The 15,827-nt window shown below is 60.3% G+C and overlaps 1 protein-coding gene across 2 annotated transcripts in view; it reads left to right on the forward strand.

The window, feature by feature from the left end:
• KLHL25 (kelch like family member 25) overlaps positions 1–12,333 on the forward strand; it is a 31,042-nt gene extending 18,709 nt beyond the window's left edge. The window contains exons 1-3 of one of the 2 annotated variants that reach the window (XM_069465756.1): positions 3,025–3,127; positions 4,825–6,629; positions 10,895–12,333. In XM_069465756.1, the coding sequence (XP_069321857.1) occupies positions 4,836–6,605 (1,770 nt within the window). In that variant the 5' untranslated portion in view covers positions 3,025–3,127; positions 4,825–4,835 and the 3' untranslated portion in view covers positions 6,606–6,629; positions 10,895–12,333. Of the gene's footprint in view, positions 1–3,024; positions 3,128–4,824; positions 6,630–10,894 lie in introns of those variants that run through there. The other variant, XM_069465757.1, reaches the window with a different exon arrangement.
• The last annotated feature ends 3,494 nt before the right edge of the window (positions 12,334–15,827 follow it).

The following is a 15,827-nucleotide window of genomic DNA, read 5'->3' on the forward strand; positions in this document are numbered from 1 at the left end:
TACGTTCTATTGGTCAGTCACAGTGGTAGACCCAGAACCTGCTTGGATTCCAGGGGAGGGACTTAGGAGGTCCCTGTGTCTCAATAGGAGGTGTGTCCGCCCCAGTGGCCCCAGGAGATCTCGCCTGTCTGTCTCCACAGCCCTCCCCTTCTCTGGAGGCCCAACCTCGCTCCTGCCAGGCCTGTTCCTCTGCCTCTGTGGGAACTCTCCTTTCCCCCATTGTCACGTCCTGGCTTCAGTTCATCTCTGAAGTGTCATCTCATGCATCTCGTCTTCACCCCGGCTTAAAGGAGCCCACGTTCTTGTCCTTCTGTAGCCCGCAGCTGTTTGATTCTGTTCACAGGCATGGGAAGTGACAGGTCCCGTTCTCTCATTTGCTTACTCACGGATGCTCCGTGCCCCGCACACCCCCAGGGTAGAGTGCCAGCCTCATCAGGGCAGGAGCCTTTCCTGTCTTGTCCACCCGATCTCCTGTCCCTGGCACGTGGGGCGAGGGATCGTTCAGGAAACATGGCTAATGAGTGAAGGGAAACAAAATGGCCAGCAGTCACATGCACCCGCCCTCATGGGCCTTTCCCCTGTGCATGAAACCGCAGGCAGGCAGGATGGGGGAGAACGAGTGCCGGGGCCGACGGACCCTTCTCCCAGGGTGGGACACTGGCCCCTGGGCTGGTTCTCTATTCCTAGAATTTATTTCACAGGAAGCGTCATGATAAGCCACCTTCGGTTTCCAGGGCCCCCTCTCCCTGGCACTGCCCTCGTGTGCAGTTGATGGTGACACAGCCTCTGAGACCCAGGCGGGCAGAGGACCTCCAGGCCGGGCAGCTGGGTGTGCTGCCAGCCCTCCGGAGAGGGGACAGGGGTGGGTAGTTGTTCCTTATCAGTAAAATGGGAATGATTGAAACGGACTGTGGTGGGGCCCAGGGCCTGGCCAAGGGGCCTAGTGGGGCCCTGCGGTTCCTTGTTTCCGTGAAATCATTGCTGTCGCAGTCCTGCCTCCAGCACGCCCAAGGCCACCTCAGCGGCAGGCAGGACGGGCCTTTGCGTCACTACTGGTGCTGGCTCTTGCAGGGTGGCTGTGCACCATGGTGCAGGCCTCGGGGGCCTGAAATCTGGCTGCATTGTCCTCTCTGCACCTGGTGTGTGGGCCCAGAGCCACGCCTGCCATTGGAAGCCTTGGCTTTTCTGATTTTCCAAAGGCCCCGTCCTGCTAGCTGAGAGACTGGTGTACAGGGGAAGTGGGGAGCGGCTTCTGATTTGTACCACGGGGTTGTATTGGGTGGGGCCACAGCCCTGAGCCCCTGAGGTGACCCGAGCCATTCACTGCTGGGGACCGTGGGACAGCAGGACAGCCCCGGGCTGAGGCCTGTGCTTCTCTCGCTCCCTGGCGTCCAGGGAAGAGCTGACACCCTCCTGCTGAGGTCCCCTAACTCAGCTGGTGGAGGAAAGGGGACAGTTAGCAGAGTCAGGCCTTGCCAAGAGTCGCACCAGAATGGCAGCTGTGACGGCCTCTTTGTCCTCTCAGAATGGGCCCGTAGCTTTCAGTCAGGAATCTTCTGTGAGCCTGGCGAGGTTTTTTCTGAAGGTCTTACCCCTTGGCTACTTTGTTGCCTCCTACATTAGCTAACTTTCCCAGTGTACACATTGTTACTACTGGCTGCATCTGGGCTGCTTCCCTGCAGGTGGGGATCGAGCCCCCTCGGCAGGATGATAAATTGCTGGTCTGTGGCATCGCCGTGTCGTGCAGTCACGATTTGATGTGTCTTAAATCCATCACAGCCCAGGGTGACACTTAGGTAATCAGAACAGGCTGGGATGTGTGGGCTTGAGCGGCGGGCGGACTGCGGCCCCCAAGGCGGGAGCCAGGGCACACGGAGGCTTCCGAGAGGCTGGACGGGGCTGCTTTTGAGCCTGCTCCAGTGCTCCCCACTCCTGCCACAGGGAGACACCACTCAGCTCGGGGTCTTGGGCTGTCCACTCCGCGCTGGCCTCGGAGAGGCAACTGCTTTGCCACCGCCTCAAGGCAGTTGTGGCTGCTCTGTTTGGACGCACCCTGCTTTCTGGTGCTTTCTCCCTCCTTTGAATGTTGCTTTGCCCTGTCCGTAACCCCCTCCAGGGGGAGTCTCTCCCCTCACAGGCAGCCCTGCTAACAAGGCTCCCTAGAGTGGGGCTGGGGTCCAGCCCTGACCCTGCAGCCTTCTGGGCTGGCTGCCCAGGAGTGTGGACCTGGGACCATGAGGGGGACCCTGAGGGACAAAGTGTGCCATGCAAGGCCATTGCCCAGGCCAGAAAACCCCAGGGCCTTCGCCTGCCAGGCTTGAAGTGCAGGGAGGCTGGACCTGTGACAGCTCACTCCCCTGGAGCAGGCTCTGGCTGTGTCCAGGTGCCAGGGCCATAGTCACTAAGGCAAAGAGCTGGGGTTGTGACTTGGGCTGTCTGTGAAAAGAGTCCCAGGGGGGTTTGGCTCCATACACAGGGTGTCCAAGCCCAAACAGTCAAGGTGGCATTCAGCCCTCGCTCAGAACCAGCCTGCCTCGCTGGCCAGAGTGGGGCAAGGGGCAGGAACAATGAAGTGCTTAGGCCCTTGGAAACCCAGATGTGTTGATAATGGAACTAAGGCTGACTCTCAGTGTCAGGGCCCTTGAACCGGACCCTGGGGAGGGGGCTTGGGCCCGGGAGCCCCTGAGCCCTGGATTGGAGTCCTTCCTGGTCCTCCAACTCTCCCGGCCCCCACCCCCAGCATGGTCTGCAGATCAGAGGCAGCGAATACCCCTTAAAATGTCCAGACACAGCAGGGGTCGGGGGTAGGGAGGATGCGACGGAGCCACATTTGGGAAAGTGTCCAATGACCTAAGGCGGCAGAAGTGGGAGTGAGGATTTAGCAATCACAGCAAGGGTTGGGGAAACATGTTGCAGGATCTGGAATTCAGATTGGGCAATTCCAGTCGGTCAAGGGCTGAGCTGTCGGCAAAGCCTCCCGCAGACCAGGTGAGCCTGGCCTGTCCGACTCCGTGACGCCAGGACCCGGGGCCGGTTCAGAGAGCACTCTCGGGAAGTAGTTGCCAACGAGTGAATGAGTCGTGGAGGCCTGAGCAGGATGGGGACTTCACTTTACAAGAAGAGAAAAGTAAGGTTCAGGGAGTAGGGAGGCATCCCAGGGCATCCCAGGTCCCGGTGGCAGCCAGGACCACCGGGCACAGCCCGGACCTGGGTCCTGCGCTCTCACCCGACCTCCAGGTGCTGACCTTAGGGCCTCAGAGCCCAGGGGCCCGCAGTCTGCGGGTGCTCACAGTGGTGTCTCGGGCAGGTCCTGCCGCCTGGAGCCTGGGTCCCAAGCAGCAAGGCCAGGTCCCCTCTGCCCTCCCTGCCCCAGCCCAGGAGCAGGGCCTTGCCCGGGCAGCTCTGATCACGGCCCTCTGTGGCTTCTCTGGTTCAGTGCCAGGGGAGGAGTGAGCTTGGGAGAGCAGTGCAGTTGGCCACTCATTCACCATTTCACCGAGGCATGAAATCACTTCCTTCCCTTACCAGATTATTACTTAAGTAGAAAATTGACTTGGAGTGGGAGGCAGCGAGGGCATATACTTTTGAAAATTCAAAGAGAAAAGAAAATGTTTGGTTTTGTTTGTTTGCTTCATTACCAGCAGGAAGAAGGCAGCATAGGTTGTAGGGGTCGGGATGCCGGAAGGCAGCTCGCTTTTTGGCCACCCTTTCCACAGCGTGGAACTGTTGGCTTGTGCTGTCAGCTGGACTGTAGTGACAGTGCCTGCAGGTGGTGAGCCTGTGTCTGTCTGTCTGTCTGCACGGACTGTTGCTCCGAGTGCCACGCCCCCAGCCTGGCAGAACAGGGCAGACGGGGAAGGCAGGTGAGGCGCTGTCGTGCCCAGGATCCTGGAGCCGCCTGCAGGGACCAGGGTGCTCTGTGGGCTCCTAGGGCTCCGCTGCGTGGGTTGAGGCAAGTCTGGGTGCTTTAGTGTTCAGCGTGTCCTGCTGTGGTCCAGGTCTTTGCCTTGGTGTGAAGCGTGAGTCACTGGCAGCCTCGCCTCCAAACCGTCACTCGTCCTAGCTGGGCGAAGAGGCCTCGGAAGACCTCTGGATTCAGAAAATGTGTCTACGTTTAGCACTTAGGCCATGACAGCAGCTCTTGGGGATCTTTCCAAGGGCAGGGGGGCGCTTCTGGCCAGTGCTGCTGGGAGTCCAGCTCAGCACAGAGCCTGCTGGGAGCAGGGGTGTGTGTGAGGCTCTGCTTAGGTGCCCACAGCAAACCCTGCAGGAGGCAGAGTCACCTTGGGCCAGTGGAGGGCAGAGATTGGGCTTCACACCTGGGAATCCCGGCACCAGCTCTTTGGGTAGCTCTTTTGCCTCTCTGAGCTGTGGCTTCCCCAGCTATGAAATGGGGCTCACAGGAGAAGCTTCCACAGAGGGCCGTCCTGCGTGTAGAATGCCAGTGAGGGTACCCGTTACTCAGCACTGCCCTGGGGCCTGCTTACCCGCGTCGGGGACACCGTTTGCATGTTCTCATAACCACGGGAGGCAGCCCCAGCCCGAGCTTGTCCAGGGGGTGGTTCGTCTTCAGGCCAAAGACGTTTGTCCCAGAGCTGGTCCATGCTGATGGGGACAAACCAGTTTCTGCGGGGCAGGGTGAGACTCAGCCACTCTCACCCTCGTTGTCCCTGGAGACATGGTGGAGGGAGAGGGGCTTGGTTTGGCAGAGCTGAGCAGGAGGGTGGGGGGAGGGCGGGGCATCTGGGGCCGGGCTTGGAGGGTGACCTGCAAGAGGGCAGACGGCAGGGGGCCCCTCTCACCTGTGGGCTCGTTCTCCCGCAGGCCTGCGCACCATGTCGGTCAGCGTCCACGAGACCCGCAAGTCACGGAGCAGCACGGGGTCCATGAACGTCACCCTCTTCCACAAGGCCTCGCACCCAGACTGCGTGCTGGCCCACCTCAACACGCTGCGCAAGCACTGCATGTTCACGGACGTCACGCTCTGGGCCGGCGACCGAGCCTTCCCCTGCCACCGTGCTGTGCTGGCCGCCTCCAGCCGCTACTTCGAGGCCATGTTCAGCCACGGCCTGCGGGAGAGCCGGGACGATACGGTCAACTTCCAGGACAACCTGCACCCCGAGGTGCTGGAGCTGCTGCTGGACTTCGCCTACTCCTCGCGCATCGCCATCACCGAGGAGAATGCCGAGTCGCTGCTGGAGGCCGGCGACATGCTGCAGTTCCACGACGTGCGGGACGCCGCTGCCGAGTTCCTGGAGAAGAACCTCTTCCCCTCCAACTGCCTGGGCATGATGCTGCTCTCGGACGCCCACCAGTGCCGCCGGCTGTACGAGTTCTCCTGGCGCATGTGCCTGGTGCACTTCGAGACGGTGCGGCAGAGCGAGGACTTCAACAGCCTGTCCAAGGACACGCTGCTGGACCTCATCTCGAGCGACGAGCTGGAGACTGAGGACGAGCGGGTGGTCTTCGAGGCCATCCTCCAGTGGGTGAAGCACGACCTCGAGCGGCGGAAGGCCCACCTGCCCGAGCTCCTGCGCAGTGTGCGGCTGGCCCTGCTGCCGTCCGACTGCCTGCAGGAGGCCGTCTCTGGCGAGGCCCTCCTCATGGCGGACGAGCGCACCAAGCTCATCGTAGACGAGGCCCTGCGCTGCAAGACCAGGATCCTGCAGAACGACGGGGTGGTTACCAGCCCCTGCGCCCGGCCGCGCAAGGCGGGCCACACGCTGCTCATCCTGGGGGGCCAGACCTTCATGTGCGACAAGATCTACCAGGTGGACCACAAGGCCAAAGAGATCATCCCCAAGGCAGACCTGCCCAGCCCCCGGAAGGAGTTCAGCGCCTCGGCAATCGGCTGCAAGGTCTACGTGACGGGGGGCAGGGGCTCCGAGAACGGGGTCTCCAAGGACGTGTGGGTGTACGACACCGTGCACGAGGAGTGGTCCAAGGCGGCGCCCATGCTGATCGCCCGCTTTGGCCATGGCTCAGCCGAGCTGGAAAACTGCCTTTATGTGGTGGGGGGACACACGTCCCTGGCGGGTGTCTTCCCGGCCTCACCTTCCGTCTCCCTGAAGCAAGTGGAGAAGTACGACCCCGGGGCCAACAAGTGGACGATGGTGGCCCCGTTGAGGGATGGTGTCAGCAATGCCGCAGTGGTGAGTGCCAAGCTGAAGCTCTTTGTTTTCGGAGGGACCAGCATCCACAGGGACATGGTGTCCAAAGTCCAGTGCTACGACCCCTTGGAGAACCGGTGGACGATCAAGGCCGAGTGTCCCCAGCCTTGGCGATACACGGCCGCCGCCGTCCTGGGCAGCCAGATCTTCATCATGGGAGGAGACACGGAATTCACGGCTGCCTCGGCCTACCGCTTCGACTGCGAGACCAACCAGTGGACGCGCATCGGGGACATGACCGCCAAACGCATGTCCTGCCACGCCCTGGCTTCTGGCAATAAACTCTACGTGGTCGGGGGCTACTTTGGGACCCAGAGGTGTAAGACCCTGGACTGCTATGACCCCACTTCGGACACGTGGAGCTGCATCACCACAGTGCCCTACTCGCTCATCCCCACGGCCTTCGTCAGCACCTGGAAGCACCTGCCTGCGTGAAGAGCACCTGCAGGGCCCAGCCAGGTGAGTCCCGGCAGCCTGGGCTGCCCTGGGCCCATGGGGGGCGGAGGGAAGGCACCGCAGCCTGCTTCCACTCTGTGCGAGGGTCTTCCAGCGGCGGCTGGGTGGGCAGCAGGTGGCTAGTGTGCTTGGGGGTCAGCTCCTGGCTTTGCCTCTTACTTGCAGTTGATCTTGAGCAAATCATACAACCGCTCTGCAAAACGGGGACAAAAACTCCAGCTAGACCAGCCGCACTGTGGTTCCCAAATATGGTTACACATCAGGACCTTTGACAGGGATCTGTTGACAGTGCCATGTGGCACTCAGGCCAACCTGAAAAGTCTGAGGGCGCGATCCCCACACAAGTCTGCTGTCACTTCTGACACCAACTAGGAGACAGGGGCCTCCCACAACACCTCCAGGTTCAACAGTCTGCTGGAAGGACTCACACCACTCACTGAAGGCTGCGTGCTCGCTGTTACAGTTTATTACAGGGAAGGGCTACAGAGTGTTGCTGACCAGGACGCTCACGCAGGCTTTGGTGTTTGCAGTTTTTACTGGGGCTGCACCGTGTGGATGTGGATGACGGATGAGCTGACTGACTGTTCACGTGGTTACTCTGTCTCCAGGTGGACGGATACAGCATGACCCAAACCCCCACCCAAATCACATGGTTCTCAGATGGGGCCACCACCCTGCCCCAAACAAAGACATAGATCACCTCCCAGGAGCTGCGGGCCAAGGCCAGACCTCTGGGCAAGGCCAAATTCTTCACTACACAAATGCCAAAGCGCAGGCCACACCCCAGAGCTATTAAGCCAGAGCCCGTGAGGTGGGGCCCTGGCCTCAGTAGTGGTCACAGGTCCCAGGACATCCCAGCGTGCAGCCAGATGGAGAGCCCAGGGGCGAGGCGGCTGCTGGTGCCGCTGCCGCGGGTCGGGTCCTGTCTCTGCTGGGGGCAGCTGTGTGCTCACAGCCCTCTTGGCGCTCGGGAGGGACTGGCATGGGTGGTGGGTTTGGCGTGGGTGGTGGGTCACCAGAGTAGGGTTTGGTGCTTGACTCTCAGGGAAGGGCCAGGATGTGTGCTGCTAGCCCTTGTCCCTTGTCCCAGCTCTGGGATGGGGGCAGGCAGCCTGGGACCCTGGGGGCTCTGAGCTGGGATAGGGGCAGGGGACCCCGAGGTGCTGCTCTGCCTCCAGCACAAGAGGCGCCCGTGGTGGCACCGACAGCCGCAGAGCCCAGGCCCCTCCCGTGCCCCCACCTGCCTCTGCGCCCCAGCAGCACGAAGGGGCCAGCACCGGTCCCTGTGTGCAGGCTCAGCCCCCTGCAGTTCAGGTCACGGGAACCTGAGCAGAAAAATTAATTTCCTCTATGAACCGGCAGCTGCTGACATGAATGCTGAAAGCAGGCATTCTTAGCTGGGACTGCTTCTGAAAGGAAGCTGATGTTTCAGCCACTAAATCACATCCCTCCAAGCCTTCGAGGCCCTTAAAGGGCTATGCCAGCAGGCGAGGAGGGCCCAAGCACGGGCATCAAATCCATAAATACGGGGTGTTTGGGCTTGTGAAGGGCCGCCCAAATAGGAACGTGGGCTTGTTCTCTTTTAAGGCTTTTCTGGTTTTTTTTTTTTTTTTTTTTTAATCTTCTCACTTCCCCTTTGGAAGAAAAATCTGACCTGCCACATTTCTTGGTGCCCTGAGGAGTGAGCTTCCAAGAGGATATTGGTTTTTCCTCATTAATTCCCTGTTGCTACTCTCCGGGTTACTTAGGAAGCCAGAGTGTCACCTGTGGGGAATGGAGGCCCCTCCCACCCCAGGCCAGGTGGGGAGCAGGGCCCTGTGCCGCTGGCCCCAGGCAGCTCCCACCACCCCCAGACTGGAGGCTGCCTGCCGCCCGAACCAGGCAGGGCTCAGGAGGAGCCGGCCAAGCCCCTCGGCAAGGATCGGGGTCAGGGAAGGCTGAGATGTAGCGTGCCTGCCACCTCCCACACCGCAGTGGCACCCCCAGTGACCACACACTCTCCACTGAGCCTGGCGGCGACGTGGGGACACCCCGGCCCCAGTCCTCGGCCAGTGCATTGGCCGTCTACATTGTTGCCTAGCAGTGCCTGGGCCAGAGGTGGCTTCTGTACCCGCCGTGCACCTTTAAGTTTGCCCCCCTGACCCAGGAACTCAGGGCCGAGTGTGCCGGTGAGAAATCAGCTCTCGCTGGTCCCCCCGCATCACTGACCGGGCCAGCTGTCCCTGTGCCCGGAGGGCCCTCTGCATCCGTCTGCAAAACTGACTTAAGCTCGGGAGCCGCCAGCCTCTCCAGATGACAGCCGCTGTCTGTTCCCAAGCTCTCATTCCCTGTCCCAGCCATCCATTTGAACTCATGGTAGGTGCGAGCATCTGCCTTGGATCCTCTGTTGTCATTCTCTCATGTCCTCCCAGAGCTACTTGCCGTAGTGCTGCTATTACAGAGGCAGCGTCTGAGGCTCTGAGAGGAGAGGAAGTTGGCATCAGATGAATGGCTAGTAGGGGCTGGAGTGGGACTTGAGCCCGGGGCATGCCCCATGCCTGCAGGCGTCCGTGGGGAGCCAGCCACTGGCATCCTGTCTGCACCCCGTCTCGGAGCACCGGCCCGGCCCAGAGTGGCTGCCCGGCAGGGGGAAAGTTGCTGTGTTGGAATCTAAATGCCAGCAGCACCTCCAGGGAGCACCTTTGCTCCAGGGTTGTGGTGGGATCCACGACCCCAGGGCACAGCAGCCAGCAGAGGCAGGGAGGCCCCTGGAGCTGAGTGCTGACGCCCAACCCCCTGGTTCCCCACTAAGGGTGAGCTCAATGTGAACGTTCTCTCCTTTTCTGTTTTTCTTTCCCAAGCTCTTTAAGGCACAGCCCCCAACCCTTCTCTCCCCACGATCAGCCCATTTCACAGATGAGGAAACCAGGCCTCAGAGAAGCAACTGCCAAAAATTAGGGGAACCCAGACTGGGATGGCCTTGGGACCAGCCTGTGGGCAGCTGTGTGGTCTGCTGGGGGCGGACACAGGAGCTGGCCCTGCAGCTGGCCAGCTCCTCTGCCTGTAGGTGTCATCTCTATTCCTCTCCGAGACGCGGGACAGAGTGGGGGGCACGGCCCTTCACCCCAGCACCGGCAGCTTTGAGGTTGAGTTTAAGGTCCCCTAAGGGGCCACGTGTCAGTGTGTGGTGTGCTGGGGCAGGGACCATCCCCCTGGTGACCCTGGTGCGGGCAGCCAGGCCCCAGAGGTGTGGGTTGGGCAGCTTAGAGCACCTCAGAATGTACAGGGCCTTGGGGCTCAGCTTCTTGCTGTGAGGGGCTCGGGGAAACTTGAGGGGCCTTCACCAGCGCAGCCCTTGCCCCCGGGAGCTTGGTGACAACCTGGGAGGGCTGGCAGCCTGAGGGAGGGAGGGCTGCACCCCGCTCCAGGAAGCGGCCCACAGATCCCCAGTGCTGGCTACATTTTTTCATTATTATGTTACTTAAACATATGCAAATGTGCAACTAGATAAAAGCCCTTATGTTTGTAGTCTTAACTATAAAGCTAACACAAATGCACAGGAGGTTAAATACAACCTCACAATGCAACCTATGAAACCCCTAATACTGTCACCACGGAAGCTGAAAAGTCCCACAAAAGGCCATCTGCAGGCTGCAGGCTGGAGACCCAGGGAGGTCAGCAGCATGGCGCAGTCCAAGGCCGAAAGCCCAAGTGCCTGGGGTCCCCTGGTGCCCGTGCCAGAGTCCAAAGGCCAGAGAACCTGGAGTTCTGATATCCAAGGGCAGGAAAAGAAGGTGTCCCAGGTCTGGAAGAGAGAAATCCAAATTCACCCTCCCTCTGCCTTCTTGTTCCAGCCGGACCCCCAGCCCATTGGACGGTGCCCACGCAGTCCCCTGACTCGGGAACCACCCTCACAGTCACGAGCCCAGGGCAGCCCGGCCAGTCTAACCAAAGCCAAACCCCCTGGGTTTCCCCTGCAGCAGAAGAGGGATGGGCTTAGTGCCTCCCGAAGCCCTGAGAATAAATAACGCCGTCCCAGTTACCTGGGTATCCCTTAATCCAGTCACACTGACACCCAAGATCAGCCGTCACCCTTGGGAAAACCAGGCCGGGGGCTCCTGAATTGCTCGGGACTGCACGGCCCTACCGCGGCCGGCCCCAGGCTGACAGTGGCAGGGCTGGGTTCCAGCCCTTCCCTGTGGCTCTGGAGTCTCATTTTGTTCCAGATTAGGGCAGAACAATGTGGCCACTGATTCATTTTTCTCTCTCTCTCTCCCCGCCCCCCACAGACTCTGCGTGTTTGTCCCCTCCCCACGGCTGCGGCTCTCACCGTCAGGCCCGTCTGCCACGGCGAGAGCTCAGCCAGCCCTGGGCCAGCATCTGAGGGGCTGCAGCGGCTCTGCCTGCTCTGGGAGCAGCAGCCTCGGCCGTTCCGAGCTTCAGACGAGAAGGGAAGCGTCTTGTGTGCCCCCGGAGGCCTCTATAGCTTTGCAGTGGTTTGCAGAGGGAGAGGCCCTTCCAGAGGGGCACGGGCTGCCACCGGGACTGCCCTTTGGTCTCAGAGAGACGGACTCAGCTGCAGAGCCTTGAGGTCACCCGTGTCAGCACATCCTGGACTGGGGCCGGGCCGGCAGGGGCCGGAGGGTCCTGGGAGTGGGAGCGGCACCAGCACGGCCCACACAGCCTAGCGCTGCAGGGCTGCCCTGCCAGCCTTTGATGTCATGCCCTCGGTGGCATTCCAGACAGAGGGAAGCAGGTTCCCTGGGACTGAGAGCAGAAAGTTGCCAAGAAGAAAACCCAGGACAGATGTTATAAGGGGCAAAAACACCACCGGGTGACCACAGTGACATCCACAAGGCCTTATTAGCAAATAGCACCCAGACCCCCAAGGTCATAGAGGAGATCTCTTGTGGGCCCCTCCCCAAAGCCCCAAGTCCCAGCCCTAGACCAAGATGGTGCAGCTGGGCGCCCGCTCTCGGGGGAAGCTGGGGTCATGTGGCAGGCTCAAGGTCCCCGGGGTACCTGGGGGGCCGCCCCCCACCTGTCCTCCTCAGAGCCCACCCCAGAGGCAGTGAGGACCTGTCTCCTAATAGGCCCGCCCCTGTCAACAGCACTGGGGCCTCTGCCCAGGAGACCACACCTGCCCTCAGACTGTGGCCCTACCCTCCAAGATGGGGACCACACAGGGACCTCAGGGCACCCCTGCAGGTCCCTCAGGGCTGCAGCCATCTCTACGCAGAGGACAGTGATGAGCCCCAGCCAGCACTCGCCATCCTCTGCCTTCTTGGCCTTCCTGCTGGTGACACGGATCTGTCCCCTCTTTGCTCCTGAGCTCAAAACTAACAATGGTCCCAAGGGAACTGCCAAACATTTGTTCTTTGCTGTCACTTCCCAAGCTGCTGGAGTCCCTCATCGATCCCCAGTATCTGGGTTGTGGGGAGGTCAGCTCCTGCCAGCGGCCACCCTAACATCCCTCGCTCACCCCAGGCTACCATTTGAGGGTGAGGGAGGCTCTCGGGGCCTTGGGGAGGGGCTGGGCTGGGTGCCCAAACCTGTGGCTTCCTAGCCGCCTGCCATGTGCACGTGCTGCTTGGCTGGCTCGGGATTAGGGCTCCAGACTGGGCTACACTGTTGATAAAAGATTTGGGGCTGCATTACAAACCAGCTGTTTACTCAGCCCTGAGTGTGCTCACACCTCCACACCAGCACTGGTCCCGTGGGCTGCTTTGGGGAGCGGCAGCTCTGGGCAGGGTTTGCCCATCCACATGCTCCAGCCCTGGGGCGCAGGCCACGCATGGCTAAGAGCACAAGGTGCATCCCAGGGCTCCTCGGATCCTGCAGAGCCCCCAAAGGCCGGCCTCCTTCGCTTGTGGGATCCATCTCAGCTGCCTAAAGACACTTGGCTCTGGCCCCGGGGATGGCTCTGCTGGGGACCTCAGGAGCCCTGAGGCTGGTGCAGGAAGCTGCGGCCTGCGGGGAGGGCCCTTGCCCGCGGGATTTCCTCCTCGCCGTAAAGCACACTTCTCTCACAGCACAGCGGACCTAGCCATGGTGCTTCCCCCGAAAGGTGTGTGGCTTTTATCAGTTTTCTAACTTAATAAAAAGAGTGGAGAAAATTCCTTGCCTGCCTTGTGCACTACGAGTCTTTGGGACCTTTGGGACGCAGGTGTGGGCAGACTTGGGTTTCTGCACCAGCAGCCGGGCTCAGAGCCGCCGGTTGGCATTAGCCCCACTGTGCGCTGGGAAGAGGGGGCCCACCCCGATGTGAGGACTGCGTGCCCCTCCTCAAGTAATCTTCGCAGCAGCCTTGACGCGGACTGGCTGTGGAATCCTGATCCCGGCCCCCTGCCCTCCTGAGAGCCGTTCTTTCCTGAAAGCCCCGGTGGGGTGAATTCGAGTTGAAAATGTAATTCATCCGCGTGGATCACCCAAGCGCCCCTAAGATGGGTGCGATGCCTCAGTAAGTGGCCTCCGTGGTCAGCACACCTCGAGGAGTGGTTTGCCCTGGTCAGTTACACCACCCCTGGTTCACCTGCCCTCGTCGCACCTTCCTGGCAGGTATGAACTGTAAACTCACAAATACGCCCGCAGGTAAAACCCAGTGTGTTCGGTGTTTTGCGGCCTCACCTATGGGACTCCTCAGACAGCGGGCAGGCTGAGGCGGTGACACCCGCGGTGTGGTCCAGGGTGTGAGAAGGTCTCGCTATAACCAGAGACCCCTCGGCGCCCTAAGCCTCCGCGGTGACCACAGGGTGGCCCTTGTCTGCATTGGTGCTCACAGGGTGCAGGCCTGCAAAATCCACACGGGGCTTTTGCAGCGGGAAGAAATGCTTCACATGCTCAGGTGGGGCCGTTACAGCACTGGTAAGGTCACGTGACCATCTTCCGTGTACGTGGTTCGGGTAGAAGGCCCGGGAGCAGAAAGCTCCTCTTCCCTCCACCACAGCCCGAGGCACAGCCTGGGAGGGATGTCCCCGCCTGCCCCTGGCTCTGTCCACGCCTGCTCCAGTGTTGGGAGTAACACAGGTGACCGCTGCCGCCTGAGCTCTGCGCTCCGGGCATCACGCAGACTGTGGTGAACACAGCCCAGGCAGCGAGGAGAGGTGGTTCCCGGCCGCGCAGTCCTGGTGCGAGTGTGAGCAGGCCCGGGCTCCTCCCGCCCTGTTGCCTGGCCATCTTCCACGCGCGGCTGCTGCTTCCTGTGCGCTGCTGCCGCCCAGCCCCTGCCCTCCCGTCTGCGTTCCAGCCAGCAGCAGGGGGAGAAGAGGAAGTGCCGGGCGAGCCCCTTAAGGGCACACCTAACTTCTGCATGGGCTGAACTGAGTCACATCCACACCTGGCTGCGACGGAGGCTGGGAAGTGCCAGCTAAAACTCCGGGACCCTGATGCTAAATAAACAAAGGGAGGATGGGTATTAGGCAGGTAGCAGCCTCTTCATCTGCACACCTGGCTGGGAGTTGAAACGGACCTTCATACACCGCCCTGCCTCCCCTTCCCAGGAGCGAGCAGAGCCGCCGTCCTGCCAAGAGCCCGGCTCTGTGCACACAGCGTGTCGGGCCCCAGCTGGGTGCTGCCTGCTGACCAGTACTTTGCACAGTTAGCCCTGAAGACCCTTGCAGTGACCCTGGGAGGTGGGCATTTTTGCTGGTGAGGTCAAAGTAACATGCCCCAGGGCTCACACGGGGAGGAGGAGGAAGCAACATGTTGCAATCGGCAGAGTGAGGACTCTGGAGCTAGGCCCGCTGGGTTTGGGGCTGAGCTCTCTCCTGTATGTAGGCGGTTAGTTAAACCATTCCATTCTCTCATGCAGGCTTAACGGTGGTAGGGTTAACAGAAGAAGCTGAGATCAAGTTCTGTAAAGCACTGAATACCACGCTGGTGCCGGGATAGCCCTTGACATAGTGAGAGTGGTCGCCACACTGCGATGGTGGAACTGGGATTTAAGACCAATCCATACACTACATGGGGGGAGGCGTTGCCCCAGCCATTGCCCCGCAGGCCTAGCTCCACATTCCTTGGCTCCCCAGGGGCCAGACTGAGTCTGGGATGGGGCTTTGGGAAGGGAGAAGGCACCCTCCACCTCAGAGATGGGCGAGGTCTCCCTGGGACCTCAGTCGCCAGAGGGCCGATAGAGCGTTCCTGGGTTATGGAGCAATTCGGGAAAGAGATCAGGCCATGTGTCGGGGGGTGGGGGAGGTCAGCCTCCTGTGTGCCTGCTGGGGGAAGGGGGAGGATGTCGCCTTTCCCAGGGTGAGGAGGGGTGGCCATCTGCTGCCCAGCCAGGCTCCTGCCTTCACAGGCCCGTTCTCTGGCCCAGGAGCTGGCTAGAGGGCGAGTCCAGACTCATCTATCCACTCCAACAGCATGTGGCAACCACCCCTTGCTCAAGACCCAAAGCTGTAAAACACGATGGAGGAAGAAGGAACGGTTCAGGAAGCAATTGTCTGGCGAGTGCAACTTGGAAAGAGCCTTGGTTCTTCTGGGTCATCACGGGTGGGTGTTTGGCACAGTAGGGAACACCCACACTCCACCCACCTTGTCCTGGCCCCGCCCCATGGCTCCTCCCAGCCTCTCACTTTCAGGAGCTGGGAATGTTCTCTTGCAACTTGCGGGTGACCTGGGAGGTGGGGGGCCTCTGGCTGCTCTCCAGCCTCAGGCCCCGCCCCCCTGACCTCCAGCTTACAGGACCCCAACCAGGGAACCAGGGGGGTTCAGGCGAATGTCACAGGATGTGCACAGTGCTGCCCTTGATACCATAAGTTTGGTTTTTAAAAAAATATGTGATAGGTGTTGCCAATGAAAAAAAAACCAAACTGTGTAAAATAATTTTAAAGAGATTTATTCTGAGTCAAATTTGAGGATCATGACCCGGAGCCACGCCCAAGAAACCTTGAGCAAGTGGACTCGCTGTGGCTGGGTTACAGTTTGGTTTTATACATTTCAGGGAAACAGGGGTTTCAGGTAAAGTCATAAATCAATACGTGGGAGACACACATTGGTTTGGCCCAAAAAGGTGGGCCATCTCTAAGCCGGGGCTTATAGGTGGGGTTGAAGGTTCTTTGACTTGTAATTGGTTTAAGACATGAAACTTTGTCTAAAGGCTTGGAATGTTTTAACATAAGGAGCTGTTTATCAGAGATAAGCCACCAGACATAGATTTTTTTGTGTAAATTGAGGACCTGCAGGTTTGTCTTGCACACCCTAGGCCTGTTAGTGGGTTAC

The sequence above is a fragment of the Eulemur rufifrons genome, chromosome 3, assembly GCF_041146395.1.
Source record: "Eulemur rufifrons isolate Redbay chromosome 3, OSU_ERuf_1, whole genome shotgun sequence".
Taxonomy (NCBI): domain Eukaryota; kingdom Metazoa; phylum Chordata; class Mammalia; order Primates; family Lemuridae; genus Eulemur; species Eulemur rufifrons.